This window comes from Pinus tabuliformis, chromosome 1_1 (assembly GCF_031772625.1).
Source record: "Pinus tabuliformis cultivar Carrire ecotype Pingquan chromosome 1_1, CPIR1, whole genome shotgun sequence".
Taxonomy (NCBI): Eukaryota; Viridiplantae; Streptophyta; class Pinopsida; order Pinales; family Pinaceae; genus Pinus; species Pinus tabuliformis.
In genome coordinates this window covers 761300342-761313689 of record NC_142297.1, presented here as the reverse complement: position 1 = coordinate 761313689, position 13348 = coordinate 761300342, and the positions used below count along the sequence as shown (strand labels likewise).

The 13348-nt window shown below is 36.1% G+C and overlaps 1 protein-coding gene across 1 annotated transcript in view; it reads left to right on the top strand.

The window, feature by feature from the left end:
* The window catches only part of LOC149216247 (uncharacterized), a 190842-nt gene that overhangs the window by 79117 nt on the left and 98377 nt on the right, over positions 1-13348 (top strand). Inside the window, exon 13 of the mRNA XM_089392753.1 lies at positions 12917-12986. Within this exon, the coding sequence (XP_089248879.1) occupies positions 12917-12986 (70 nt within the window). The remainder of the gene's footprint in view (positions 1-12916; positions 12987-13348) is intronic.

Sequence of the window (13348 nt, the reverse complement as noted above, 5' to 3'; positions counted from 1 at the left end):
TGTGGTTGGTGGCAAAACTAAGACAAGGGACTGTCACCTATTCCCAAATCTCTTTGTTAAAGCTCTCTCCTAGGTAAGCTAAGGGGGGTGGTCCCTAATGAAAAGTTATATAACATGAGTTTCTAGGAAATTAAGTTAAGTGGAGTGTTTGTCAAAAATAACTTGTTTTCAAGAATTAAGCGAGCATATGAATAAATGAGCAAATTTCAATGATATATTCAAAGTATAGACCAATGCCTTCAAGTAAATAACAATAGCTTGCCCAAAAATGAAATCAAGACACAATGATAGATAATCTTGCAAAATCAAATGTTAAACCAAGATGAGCATATAAACATCAATTGCAACTATAAAAGAGATAGTACTTGAAAATAAATGCTCAAACGACAAGATAAATGACATCAACTACTCATGAGCAAAATGATCATCAAAGCAACAAATTTATGAAAAAACTTGAAATGGAGTTGCACCAATGAAAGATATTCCTAGTACAAGAAAACTAATTGTTGCAAAAGTAAAAGATCCAAATACTTGCACTATAAAGCAAATGCTTCTTGTGAAAATGAGGATATTTTCAAATATGACTCAAATGAATTTAAGATAGCATACATAGGAGACTTGTATTGCAAGTAAAGTGAAATTATGATGTAGAGATGCTCTTGGTTTAGTTTATTAGTTGAATACTAAAACAAAGTTTCAATTGAACTCCGGTCCCCTGACCTCATCCTCACCCAGAAATATGGATCTCATAATGAGGATTGAATAGGGGTGGAGGGTCCCTAAAGACTATACAACGAACTTAAGTTGGAGGTTATTTTTTGGAAATGCCAATTAGTAATAAAATGTGCCTAAGTGAGATGCTTGAGAAAATGTTGCTGCTTCCAAAATAAAGTATTGGTGCTTGAGTATAATGGACAATGCTTAAGTAAAAATACCAATATCTTCAAATGGAAATGAAAGCGACACTTCTCATGTCCACAATTGCTTTGCAAGAAATAGAGTCAATGACAAATTTTCTTCAACACAAGAATGCTCAGTAAATTAAACTTACAATGATAAAGAAAAGAGCTCAAGAGACTTGTGAGACCAAGATGGCTAAATTAAACCAGTTTAAGCTTGCCAATTGTGCAAAATACTTGCTTTCTTTTGAAAGAAAATGATATTGCATGTGTTGTAATAGAAGCTCAATGCAACTACTCATGTAATTGAAATAAACAGATGTCAAACTTTTGCTAAAATGAAAATGGATGTGATAACTTTGTTAGAAACTAATCATGCATGAGTGAAATGAAATTAACAAATGAGAACTAGAGTAACTAAACTAAGATGATTAGTTGACTCACAAGCAAATATCCTCGCTCTAAATGGGGAGAAGGGATACCATGGGAAAAATCCCAAGCTCTCTCACAAGAAAATTTAGCATTTTAATTAGTGAATAGTTACAATGAAAAGAGACTTCTCAAGAGACTTTGAAAAAAAAGAAAATCTTTACAAAATTTGTGCCTGTGATGCACTAGACTTCCTCCTTAGATGCCCAAAGTGATTGGCAAATGAATGGCATAGAGAAAAGGCCTCTAAAGTCTGCAAACTTAGAGAAATGTTTACATGCAAAAATTAGATTGCGAAACTCCCCAAATCTGCCCAATGCGTGGACTGTTTTGGTATTCATAAATCAGCAACTTTAGAACCACAATGCATGCAAGAGAAGAAAGGCTAAGCCCCCTCTAACTGTTGGCACTTGAAAAAAAAATTAGCAGCCCCACAACAACCCACAACCTCCCTTGAAAACTAGTCTTGAAGTGAGAGCCCAAGGTCCTGCACACAACTTGTTCAAAGTTTCAAACAATGAATCTCGCAAGCTGCCACAAGAACAAGTTAGAGAGGGATGCAAAACAAACCAAGTATTAGCTATGAAATTAATCAAGAAAATTACAAATGTATATATACAATGGTCTACAAAGGCTAAGCTAAAGAGTATGAGTAAATTCTCCTCTTTACTTAGCCATAATTTGGCTCTAAAATAACAAGATTATGGCAAATGAAGCACAATATTTTGAGAAATAAATATTAAATGGATTATGGTTGAGATATGATCCCAAAGCCCAAAAGAGGCCCGTGCAAGACAAATTCAAAAGATGAGGCTTTGGAAATTGACAAATGTGGGTTCTTCTTGAGTATCTAAAGAGTGGGTTGGTTCCTCCGAAAACTTCCCTTCACGCTTGAAGCTTGATCCAAAAAAAGATTTTCTACACAACTTCACATAGACAAATTAGATCCACACAAGCTTAATCCCATGTAATTATGAGAAAATTTTAGAGATATATTGGACATCAACTAAAACATTTTCTATCTAAAGCAAGTAAATAATCTTTATTCTAATGTAAGATAATTATATATCAACACAACTTGAAAAGCATAATGGAAATAATAGCATAATGAAATAAGTAGAAAGACAAGAGCAAAGATATCAAGATACTACCATACACAAGGAGAAGAACACTTAAAATATAACCCCAAAGTCTTTTGTATTAATTTGCAAAAGAGTGTACGATCCAACAGAGTATCTTGAAGCCCAGTAGCTTGTATCAATCATTACATAGTGAGAGCCCATAGCTCTATTATATACAAGTTTGGCAGCTAATCCCAAGGCAAATGGTGACAATCCCAAGACAAATAGGTGACAATCCCAATGCTCCATCATGCAAATTCAAATTTCCCAAGTGGCAACTTGATTTCTTCCTTAGAGGCCCACACCATCCTTGATGAGGGAGCTCAAATTAGATGCGAGGACATGTGGTGGGGTGAAGTGGAGTGGTAGGAGACCACTCTCCACCTCACTTAAGTAAACTCATTCCCACCTCACTTAAGTAATCCAATATCAAGTCAACTCATGATATCTCCTTGAAGCTCGAGTTAACTTCCTCAAATCCTGGATCTTGTCATTGGAACTCGTTGTCTTCTCCACAAAAAAATTGATTTGCTTGATTTGTGGCTTATGTGGAGTCTGCATCACTTGGTAACTCAACTTTGACATTTAGATGAATTTCCACCTCATTTCCACATCATTTGAGCATGTATGGATATTTATTTTTCTCTATTTATTTAATTGTTGGGTTAATTTATTGCCACATTTTCCACAAAACTTAGGAAAAATGGGTTTTGAGAGTCTAGAACTTATTTTTTACTCCTCAAAGTGTGTCATTGTAGAAAGTTGAGGGTGAGAGATGTAATTTTGAGCACACGCATTCCATACAACTGCTCTAGCCATCACTTATTACTTGCAATCTAAAATCATCAATTTTTTAGGGTTTTTCCTGGTCGCTATTGTGACTTTCGTAAATTGGATATCTTTTGATAGAGTGCACATATTTTAGTCCAAACAATGCCAAAAAATCTTGAAAAATTGTGGCATTTCATAATTCGGGACATAATAACAAATCCGATAAGTACAACACAAGATGTCAACCTCCAACTGTAACTACTTGAAGTCTATTGAAAAGTAAGTGATTCTCTTTGAAACCCTATACTATTTTTGGGTTTTTATGAAGAATAGATGAACAAAGTGCAGACCAAGTGAAAGAACTAGAAATTGTGGGTATGCATGAATTTAAAAGACGACACGACCAAATGGTGGAAGTTGCTTAAGCACGACAATTTATAGGTTATTCTAGATGAAGAATATGAAATAGTATTTTTAGATAAATGTGATAGAGATAACTCCAAAGCTGGGTACTTTCCCTTAGCTCAAATCTTATTTCAATACAATGAAATGACTCTTGTTTTCATACTCTAGGGGGTTCATTGGCCTTTCATATTTTCCTTTTTATTTGTATTTCTCCAACTAGTTACAAATTATTTATGATGACGCAAATTCCCATAGATTTATGTGTCCAACATTTGCCTTCTTAAGCTGAAGGGGTGTTTGTAAGCCCAAACATAATTATGAACTATTCAAACTTCTCTTCTGAGCGATTTAGTGAAGATGTCTGCAATTTGGTCATTTGTGAAACGATGCCTCAAATGAATAGTCTTGGCCTCTACATGATATCAAATCAAATCATACTTTCTGTTGATTTGTTTAGTTCGATCATAGGATTTGGGATTTGTGGCCAACATGATTACAGATTTATTGTCAACTAGAAGAGGAGTAGAATTCACTTGTTTCTCCTTTAACTCTTCAAGTATTTCTTGAGCCACTTAATCTTCTTTGTTACTTTTGCAACTACCACATATTTTTTTTGTTGTGGAATTTGCTAGAACTATCTGTTTGCATAACCTTTAGGAGATAGCTGTTGATCCAAGACTCATGAGATAGCCTGAAGTTGACACTCCATTTTCTTTGTTCCCATCAAAGTATGAATTAGAATATCCAATCAAGGTGAAGTCATCCACATTGGAATACCCGAGTCCAAAATCTTGAGTTCCCTTCAAGTGTGTGAAACTCTTTTCATAGTAGACCAATGTCATTCACAAGATAAAGATAAGAGAAATGTATTGATGTCCTTCACAAGGATTTTTCATAAACCTAGAAAGAATCCCATCAACAAATGAAATATCTGGTTTGGTGGTGGTGAGGTAAATAACTTTGCACAAGCTATTTGTACTTGATTGCGTCCTCAAATTGATTCCCTTCTTTTGATGTGAGCTTCAATTTTTGTTCATTTGGAGTAGAAAGAGGGTTACATTCAACCATGCCAAACCTATTCAACAATTCTCCAATGGACTTCTTTTGGGAGATGAATATGTACTTTGGATGTTGAGTCGCCTCAATGCCCAAGTAGTAGTGAAGATCTCCTAAATCTGTCATCTCAAAGACCACTTTCAACTCTTTTTTATGGATGCAATATAGCTCCCATTGTTCTTTGTCATCAATAGATAATCTACATACACTACAAGGTATGCAATAGGTTTGTCAATTTTCTTGACAAACAGAGTTGCATCATCAAGATTAAAGTTTTTGAAATTCAATTTCAGAAGATGTTCAATTAACTTTTCATGCCAGGTTTGTGGTGCTTGTTTTAGGACATATAAGGATTTGATGAGGTTGCATACCTTATGTTTTGGTTGAGACATGAAGACATTCTCTTTTAGGTCTCCATTCAAGAATGTAGTATTCACATCCATTTGATGGATTTTCCATCCATTCTGTGTTGCCAAGGCCAAAGATAGTTTGGATGGTGGCCCATTTTGTTGTTGGGAAAAAATCCTCTCATAATCAACACCTTCTTTCTATGCTGATCCTTATGCCACGAGCCTTGCTCTATGCTTATCAAATGAGCCATCTGATTTATACATGTTGTAGACCCACTTGCGATGTTGAAAAAAAACTTCCAATATTAAATATTTCTCTTTTGTCTTTCCTAGTCCTTTACGGCAAACCACTAGGGATTTTTCCTAGGGTTGAATTGATTCCAACCATTGAGAGTGTAAGATGGTAGGTTAAAAACCTAAGAATTATCTCCATAATCCTTACTAACACAAAATCTAGCTTTATTGATGGTAAATCTTCCCCCAGGAGGGCTGACACCAACGTTTTCTAGACAATTTTGTGCCTTGGAAACCCTAACCACAACCTAGCTTCAAATTAAGGCCTATCTTGAGTGTTGCTCTATTCCTTTGTTTATCTAGTATTCTAGCAGACCCTTTGTTTGACTTTTGTATGTCTAGCTATTCCTTTGTTGTTGTATATTAAGACACCCTAGATTATAGAAGTCTCAATCAAGTCTAGGTGCACGATACATCGCTATTTTATGAAATTGGGCCTTATCCATCATAGAGTGTCTTCACCTTGTCTATATTTTTATCACTGTGAGCCCTAAGCTTCTAGTACCCTTATAGGTGAGTATTGGGTAACATCCCTATGGTGAAATTCCACAAAAGAGTAGGGGGAAGACTACTAAATGACAATGGCAATCTCCCCCATTGTTGCTATAGGGCCTGGCCCTTGCCTTGTGAATCCCCTCACAAGGCTTGCTAGATTTTGTGGCAAAATTTCTAGTAATTTCCTACCCAATATTATGTGACTGCAATGGTTACAACACATAATCTATCAGGGACCTATCTGATGCACAATGCTTAGTGGTGGCTATGTAGGGCAGGAGGTCTAACACATGAATGACAACTGCGATTTTTTTACTCTTGATAAATTATTGTTTCTAGCATTGTGTTGTTGATTGATGCAATTTCCTTGCAACCCTATTTAGATTCACTATTCGTAACATGACTTCCTAGATAGTTTGGTCCTAAATTTGTTTGCTATTTCTGTTTTTGGCAGTTCTCATAGGTTCTAATGTAATGATTTTTTACTATTCTGTTGTTGACTAATGGCTTCTTCGATCTTAGAGATCTAATATTAGCTTATGATTGGAACTTTATATTTATGTTTGTATCCATTTGGGTAGGGGAATGATGTTCTTGTGCCTTTGTAACTTTGTATCTTTCCATGTTCATTGTGCTTTATCAATATGTCAAACAAAAATTGGTAACAAGCCCATTCTCTCAAATGAAGAAAATATCTAGCCATAAACTAGAAAACATTTGACCACATGTCAATGGATAATCCCACAAATATGGGCCCAAGTTTGGACTCTGATACTAGTGGTACAAATTTGTTAGATAGCTATAAAACATTTAATTCAAATAAGATAGGAAAGAAAAGTCTATATCGTATAAAATAAATATGCTGTAATTTGAATGGTGGTGTTTTAATTTTATGAGGAAAACCTCGTAGATAAATCCCTATGCACTTCCTTGCATTTTTTCTATAACATGACTTTTGCTTAAATAACTATTATTGTTGTAGTGTATGTTTTGGTACATAATGTTACTTCTAGATTTTCACATCTCCTAGCTATAGCATATTTGTGCATATACAAAAATGTGGAGTGCTATCATAATTTGGGAAATTGTCGCTTTTATCGCTCAAACTAGTAGAGGTCTTAGGAGGGAATCCTAAAGGGACAATTGATAGGTCAAGGGCAACAATGGAGCAATAGCCCACTGTCACTTCAGCTAAAGCTCCCTACTCTTTACGGACTTTCACCGATGGGTGAAAACCCAGTATGATGAGGATCACAAAGATGAATAGATCAAATATAGGATGAAGGGTGATCCTACAAGCCTATTCACGAGAGAGGCTCAATATTGTGGCTTGCTTGTCTTGGAAGACAAGATGGAAGGCTCTCTAGGAAGGGCTTGGGGAGAATTTCAAGGGTTAGGTTTGTGCATGTGTTTTATAAAGGAGATCCCTAAGCCCCAGAATTATTGTGGAAACTTGGCTTCCGATGATCTTTGAAGAATTAACCTTGATAGTGCATGGGACTGCACAAGACCAAGTGGACCCAAGGTTAGGTCAACAGGATAGGATTTAGCAACCAATGATATGCTTGATCTAATTAGGGAGGGGAAAGGGATCAAGGAATGAATTTTCAATGAAAGGCAATGCAAGGATCCCCAGTGAGGTTTCTAGCCTAAGGGAAACCAAGGGCAAGAATTGGTTTTCGAGCTAGGGCTTGCGATATCTCAAGATCCCATCGTCAAAATCTCATGAAATTTGGAGGGCTTCTTGAGGACACACCAACGCAGTCGTGGACCAAAGTCGAAGTATTTGGATGGCTAGATTGTGAGATAATTGATGCCTTAGGTGACCTATCTAGGCTAGGCCTAGAAAAAGGGGGAAGGTGAAAGAAATAACCTTTAAAGTGATCACCAAAGGAGGACCAGTGCTTTTTCCTTTGGGAGAGATGGAGTCATGGTAGATTTAGAGTTTGGATTGATTTAAGACCACTGTTGATAATATCGGCGATATATCGGCGATATTCGGAAATATCGCGATATTTTCGGCAAAACGATATATCGCCGAGAAAATATCGCGATATTTTCTGTTTTGAAAATATCGCGATATTTTCAAAATATCGGCAAATATCGGAAAATATCGGCAAAATATCGCGATATTTTGAAAATATCGGCAAAATATCGGCTATATTTAAAAATTTGAAAAAATTATTTTTTATGCTTGCCGATATTTGCCGATATTTTGCCGATATTTTCGCCGATATTGCCGATAAGATATTTTCTGGACCCTCGCCGATATTTTCCCGATACCGATATTATCAACACTGTTTAAGACAACTTCATTGGGCATTAGGGCTAAATGAAAGTAGCTTCAAGGTCATTTATACTTCATTCAACAATATTTGGTGACTTTTCAAGACAAGGATATCTCTAGGAACATTCATTCATTCAAACATGGCCCAATCATGATACAACACTATTTAGGGATTTAATTTCCACTTTTTCGTTCCAAGAAAAACAACCCCTACAATAGCGAAAATCCAAATATCATGAATGCAACAAAATAAAGAATCAAAATATCATTAACATAGTACATACATGTAAGAAGAATATATCCAATCACCAAGATATGCCAATCATAGAAGCTCCAAGATAAAGAAGAATAACCAAACACCAAAATTCATCCATTCATCCAAAAAGTCTCATCCTCAAAAGATAGCGAAAATCTCACAAGAAGATATGATCCAATCCAAGTGATCATGTTAAAATGAATTCACTTCACTTGTATTTATACAATTCTAATGAGTTTGATTTAGTGAATTAGGCCTACATTAGCCCTTACAATAAAATAATGTGCAAAATAAATATCTTTTGGTGACAACTACAAGCCCACCAAAGTAGCTCATAAACAAACTATTTCGTTGGGCCTTGGAGGAGGGCTAATGGAGTCCATTTGTGCCATAATGTGTAGTTGAACTATCAAAAGCAATGGACAAGGGGTTGGTCCCTTGTAATAACTTGTGGTGCTCCAAATGACATGTGGCGGCACACAAGTGCCCTCATGGGTCTCCAAACAAATCGAAGATGCCTGCAGATTGCTTGTAAGGGCTAGGGTGATGGTGTAGGTGATGCCACATCATCGTGCAAGTCCTAGATCATTTGCCAAGTGTATGGTGCAACTCTAGGGCCAATGGGGAATGATGGATCAGGTGCATCTTCCTCGTCCAATAAGTGAACCATGAGCAATCTCTGAATGGATGTGGGGATCCATGGAGTTTTGTCTACTGCTGTGGAGGCCCATGGTTCTCTACACACACCATACATGTGCCAATGTAGCTCTCTGGGGTTAGGAACCCGTATAGGGAGACCAAGCCCAAATGGAAACTACCTGCAATCTTGCATTAGATCCAATGTGTCCCCGTGCCTTCTAGGACATTAAGTCATTAAAGAAATCAAGTAAAAGAGTTTATAAACCATAGATAACAAGTGAGCACTTCATAAAGGCATGCCCTTCCATAGTGGGCTTTAGCATGTGCTAATGTCTCCCAACTCCAAATAGGGTTAACTAGGAATCCTATTAGGTGGTTTCTACCTCTAAAGGGGGTGGTATGTTCGTGGTACATCCTTCAAATGGTGGTGGCATGTGGCATAATGATGGAATGGAGTAGGGAATGAAAGGGGGCAACCTGGATCACATGCCATGGTACAAGGGTAGCTAATAAAAGGGAAGCCCACACTTGGGTAAATAATGTGTCAGAGGGAGCAATCGTGGTGCATGACTTACCCGAAACTTGATTTTTCTACCCTTATTCATATCATGGAAAAATTTAGGGGCTAATATTCGCCCACAAGGTTAATTTTCCATGATTTTCCCACAAAAAAGATTCGCCAATTTGCAATTTTTATAAAAGATGATTCACCCAAATTTTAGAATATAAAATTATTTTACCTTAAAAATCGCCAACATTATATAGAGACTATATATAAATCCTTATAAATTTGAATAATTTTACAAATATATCAATAAACATTTTATAGTTTGCATATTAAGGATTAGTGAGATTCACCAATGTTTCTAAACTTCAATAAAATTTTCCATCCCTGAAATTTTCCTTGCTTCATATGCCTTTTGCCTTTTTATGATTTTCTTTGGTTAATTGCTCAGGGCTCTAGGTAATGAGAGCATGATTTGTAAAGTATAACATTGGATACCCCCTTATAAGGTGGGGTAGTTCATCACCTGCCGGGAGTTGGGACAATCATGGGTTCTTGAATGATAAAGGAGGCTCATCAAGGGCCATGCAGGAACCAGGGTGATGGCCATGGAATGGGGTAGAGCTCATGTCATGGCTTTTGTCGACGTGCTAAATGCTTTTGTCTAGGCCATCTTATGCATTTTGTGGTACAATTTCCAGTTGAATGTGGCCAATTATGCTTTTTTTTCTTTTAGCTACATCAGCCTTGAGGCATCATTCTAGGTCCGAGGAGGGGGTGGCTGACCCTATGTGGACCCAGTGGAGGAATGTGGACTCAGGTGGGAGGAGAGATGATTGGGGGTGTAATGAGTGGAATGGGAGTAGTATATGTGAATCGAGGAGCGGGATCACGCAACCAAAATTAGGGTTTCCCATGTAGTACCATCCGTAAAACCAATAGGTCAGTAAAAGAGATCCCACAGGACCAGGGTGCAAGCCTGCAAGGTTAACATCCCAAAAGAGACTTAGAGTACAAGAGCACAAATCTAGACCACTCTTTCCGCCGAATCCCCCCATTAATCCATACCCAAAGTTTCCATAATAAATAAACTAGAAAACTCAATTACCAAATAACAAGACATACCTTTAGGTTTGGGGGGCCCACCTTCAAACAGACGATCATGGCAGATGGGTTTAAAATCACTAAATGAATGAGAAAAATGGCATGGCAGCAAGTAAATAAAGCTTATACAAATTCGTAAGTTTGAGGGAAAAAGCTTCAAACCCATTTTAAGACATGGCTAAGCAAAGAAGGAAGTTTATTTGAACCATTTGTTACTATAGATAAAACTACCATTGCTATCTTCCAAGTTTTTGTTGAAATATTGATAAGCTCAGGGAATTAGAATTTATATTCGCAAAAAAGAGCAACACATGTAAGTAGAGTATTCCATGGATTTTAAGAGGAACAAGAACAATTAAATGTGTCAGGGATACCATTCGTTATGTATTTTGTTAATGCCATATAACATACCATGATGTTATTAGTTTTGGAGTCAACAATAGCAGTTATAAATAATCCTATTCAATCGATTCCTAATGAATGTTCAATGGATATATACTTTTGGGGATGCTTATAAACTTCAACTAGTCCGTTGTTTAACTATAATCAAATTCTTATCATGTTTTTGATTTTTTCTCATTTTTATCCTTAGGTTCTGGCGTAAATGGTAGACTAGCCATATGAATCAAACTGTTTCATGAAAGTTACTATATAAATGAAGATATGTGCTCATTTGTCATCTTGCTATTAATTACAGTAACTCAAATTCTAACTTTTTATCCTGTTCCACTTTTTTGTTTGCTATTCTGTGTTGCTTAGATTATTCCTTAAATGGAAACTAGTCATCCTTGTAATTGTTTCATGCGTTTCAAATTTTTGTCACTTGGCTATTTTTTTTCTTTGCAAATATCGTCATGTCCCAAGCTCTGCTTCCTTGAAATTTTTCATGCAGCTTATTGTCTCAATGTTTTTTTCTTCTTTTTTTTGCTTAAAGTTTGAAATTTTGAATATTCTGTGGTGGTGAGTTCAAATTTCAAACCTATCTGGAACAGGAGAGAAGAAACAATTGTGCCTTCAGAACATGGATACCTCTCTTCTGCTGCTTTTCAGTCATCTTCTAAGACCATTTGATTTTATTGTGTTTAAATCTTTTCAAATAGATTCTCAAAATTCTTAGGACGTTAGCCTATTGTGATGTGGTTTATGCTTTGAATAGAGTTGTATACAGCAGTATGTATATACTAATAGGGCTGACCTGTTTTGGTCAGGCGTTGACACTGATGAGAACTTTTGATTTAGTTTCACTTGCTGCAATGGCATTTTGTCCATTGAAATTATTCAGTCACTATCTATTGTTATGGGCCATGTCATCTTGACATGAACATCAAATGGGGAGAATAAATGGAGGAGAATCTTTTCAAAATGGAGAGAAATGCATCCTTTAAAGGCTTGGTTCTTTGATACTAGAATTTGTTCATTTCTCACTTCCTCAAATGGTGTTTTGTCAACTTTAATTTATCAGCTGGAACCTATTGTTACAAATTAGTAAATTACAATCCGTGCTGTGTTGAAATGCATACCTTGTTAGGCAGATCAAAAGAATGAAAGTTTCTCTGAATTGTAATCAAGGTTCTACATAAAATTCTTAATTTGTTTGGAGTGCACTTTATTGTTCTGACAATAACTGTCTTCCATGCTAACAGCCAAATTTACTGTGACCATGACTATTTTACCAGATATTTTCTTGGGTTTTAAATTAATGATCCATTAAGTGAAACAAAAGGTTTCTTGGTGGGAGCCTGCTAAATCTGGACTTGCATTTAAGAGCCTTTCCATGTAGTAGAACCTTTTTAATTAATTTGAGGTTTTCACTGTCCAGATCCTCATAGGGATTCCATTGTATTGGTCTGTAATGCAGATCACTTATCAACAGCTTTGCTAGAAGTTTTCCATCTAAAATGAATGCATCTAAAGTAGAATTTCATGGACTTAATGTGCGGTACTCCCTCCCCTTGTGCATTTAGTATTAACACTGCAACTTCTAATATATGGTTTACCTCAATGATTTTGAATTTGTCTGTTCCTCGTGTATGGCTGAACCTTCTAAACCTTCCATTATTCTTTTAAAATTTTGATATTGACTTTGAATTCTATTACCTTTTTAATTTTTTGGAAGTATTTTCGGAGTCTCCTTCTGTGTTTCTTTGTCCTTTTTTAATAAATATTTTCACGTATAAAGCTTTACTTAGAATTTCCTTCCTATACATTTTCTTTTCTTTTCATGAGTATCGGGTCTTGTAAACTAAAACAAAAAATTCTGCATGATGATTATGCTGAGTAACTTTTTATTTGCTGGTTTTGGCAGGGCGGAGGAACTAGAGACAGCATTAGTGGAGATGGTGAAAGAGGATAACAGACGACTTCTTAGTGCAAAGGTTTTCCATCACAGTAACCTTTTTCTTATTTTTTGAAAGTCCAATATGCCTTCTCAAAATAAATTGGGAACTTTATGATTTTCCCATGATGTCATTGTGTGCATGTTGTTTTATGTCAATTTTTTGTGCACAAACACAACAAATATGCAACAATTTCTAGCTATGAGACTAAGACTGCAATGTAATGGGCAGAGATGAAGAATAGAAATACATATATAGATTACATTATGCGGATGAGATGCAATCACACAGAACAACAACAAAAATGAAGTTTGCTGCTTATTACAATGACAAGTATGCACAAAGTATCATTGCATAGACTTTACACATGACTACAAGATCCATGTGCGATGGCCAGTGTT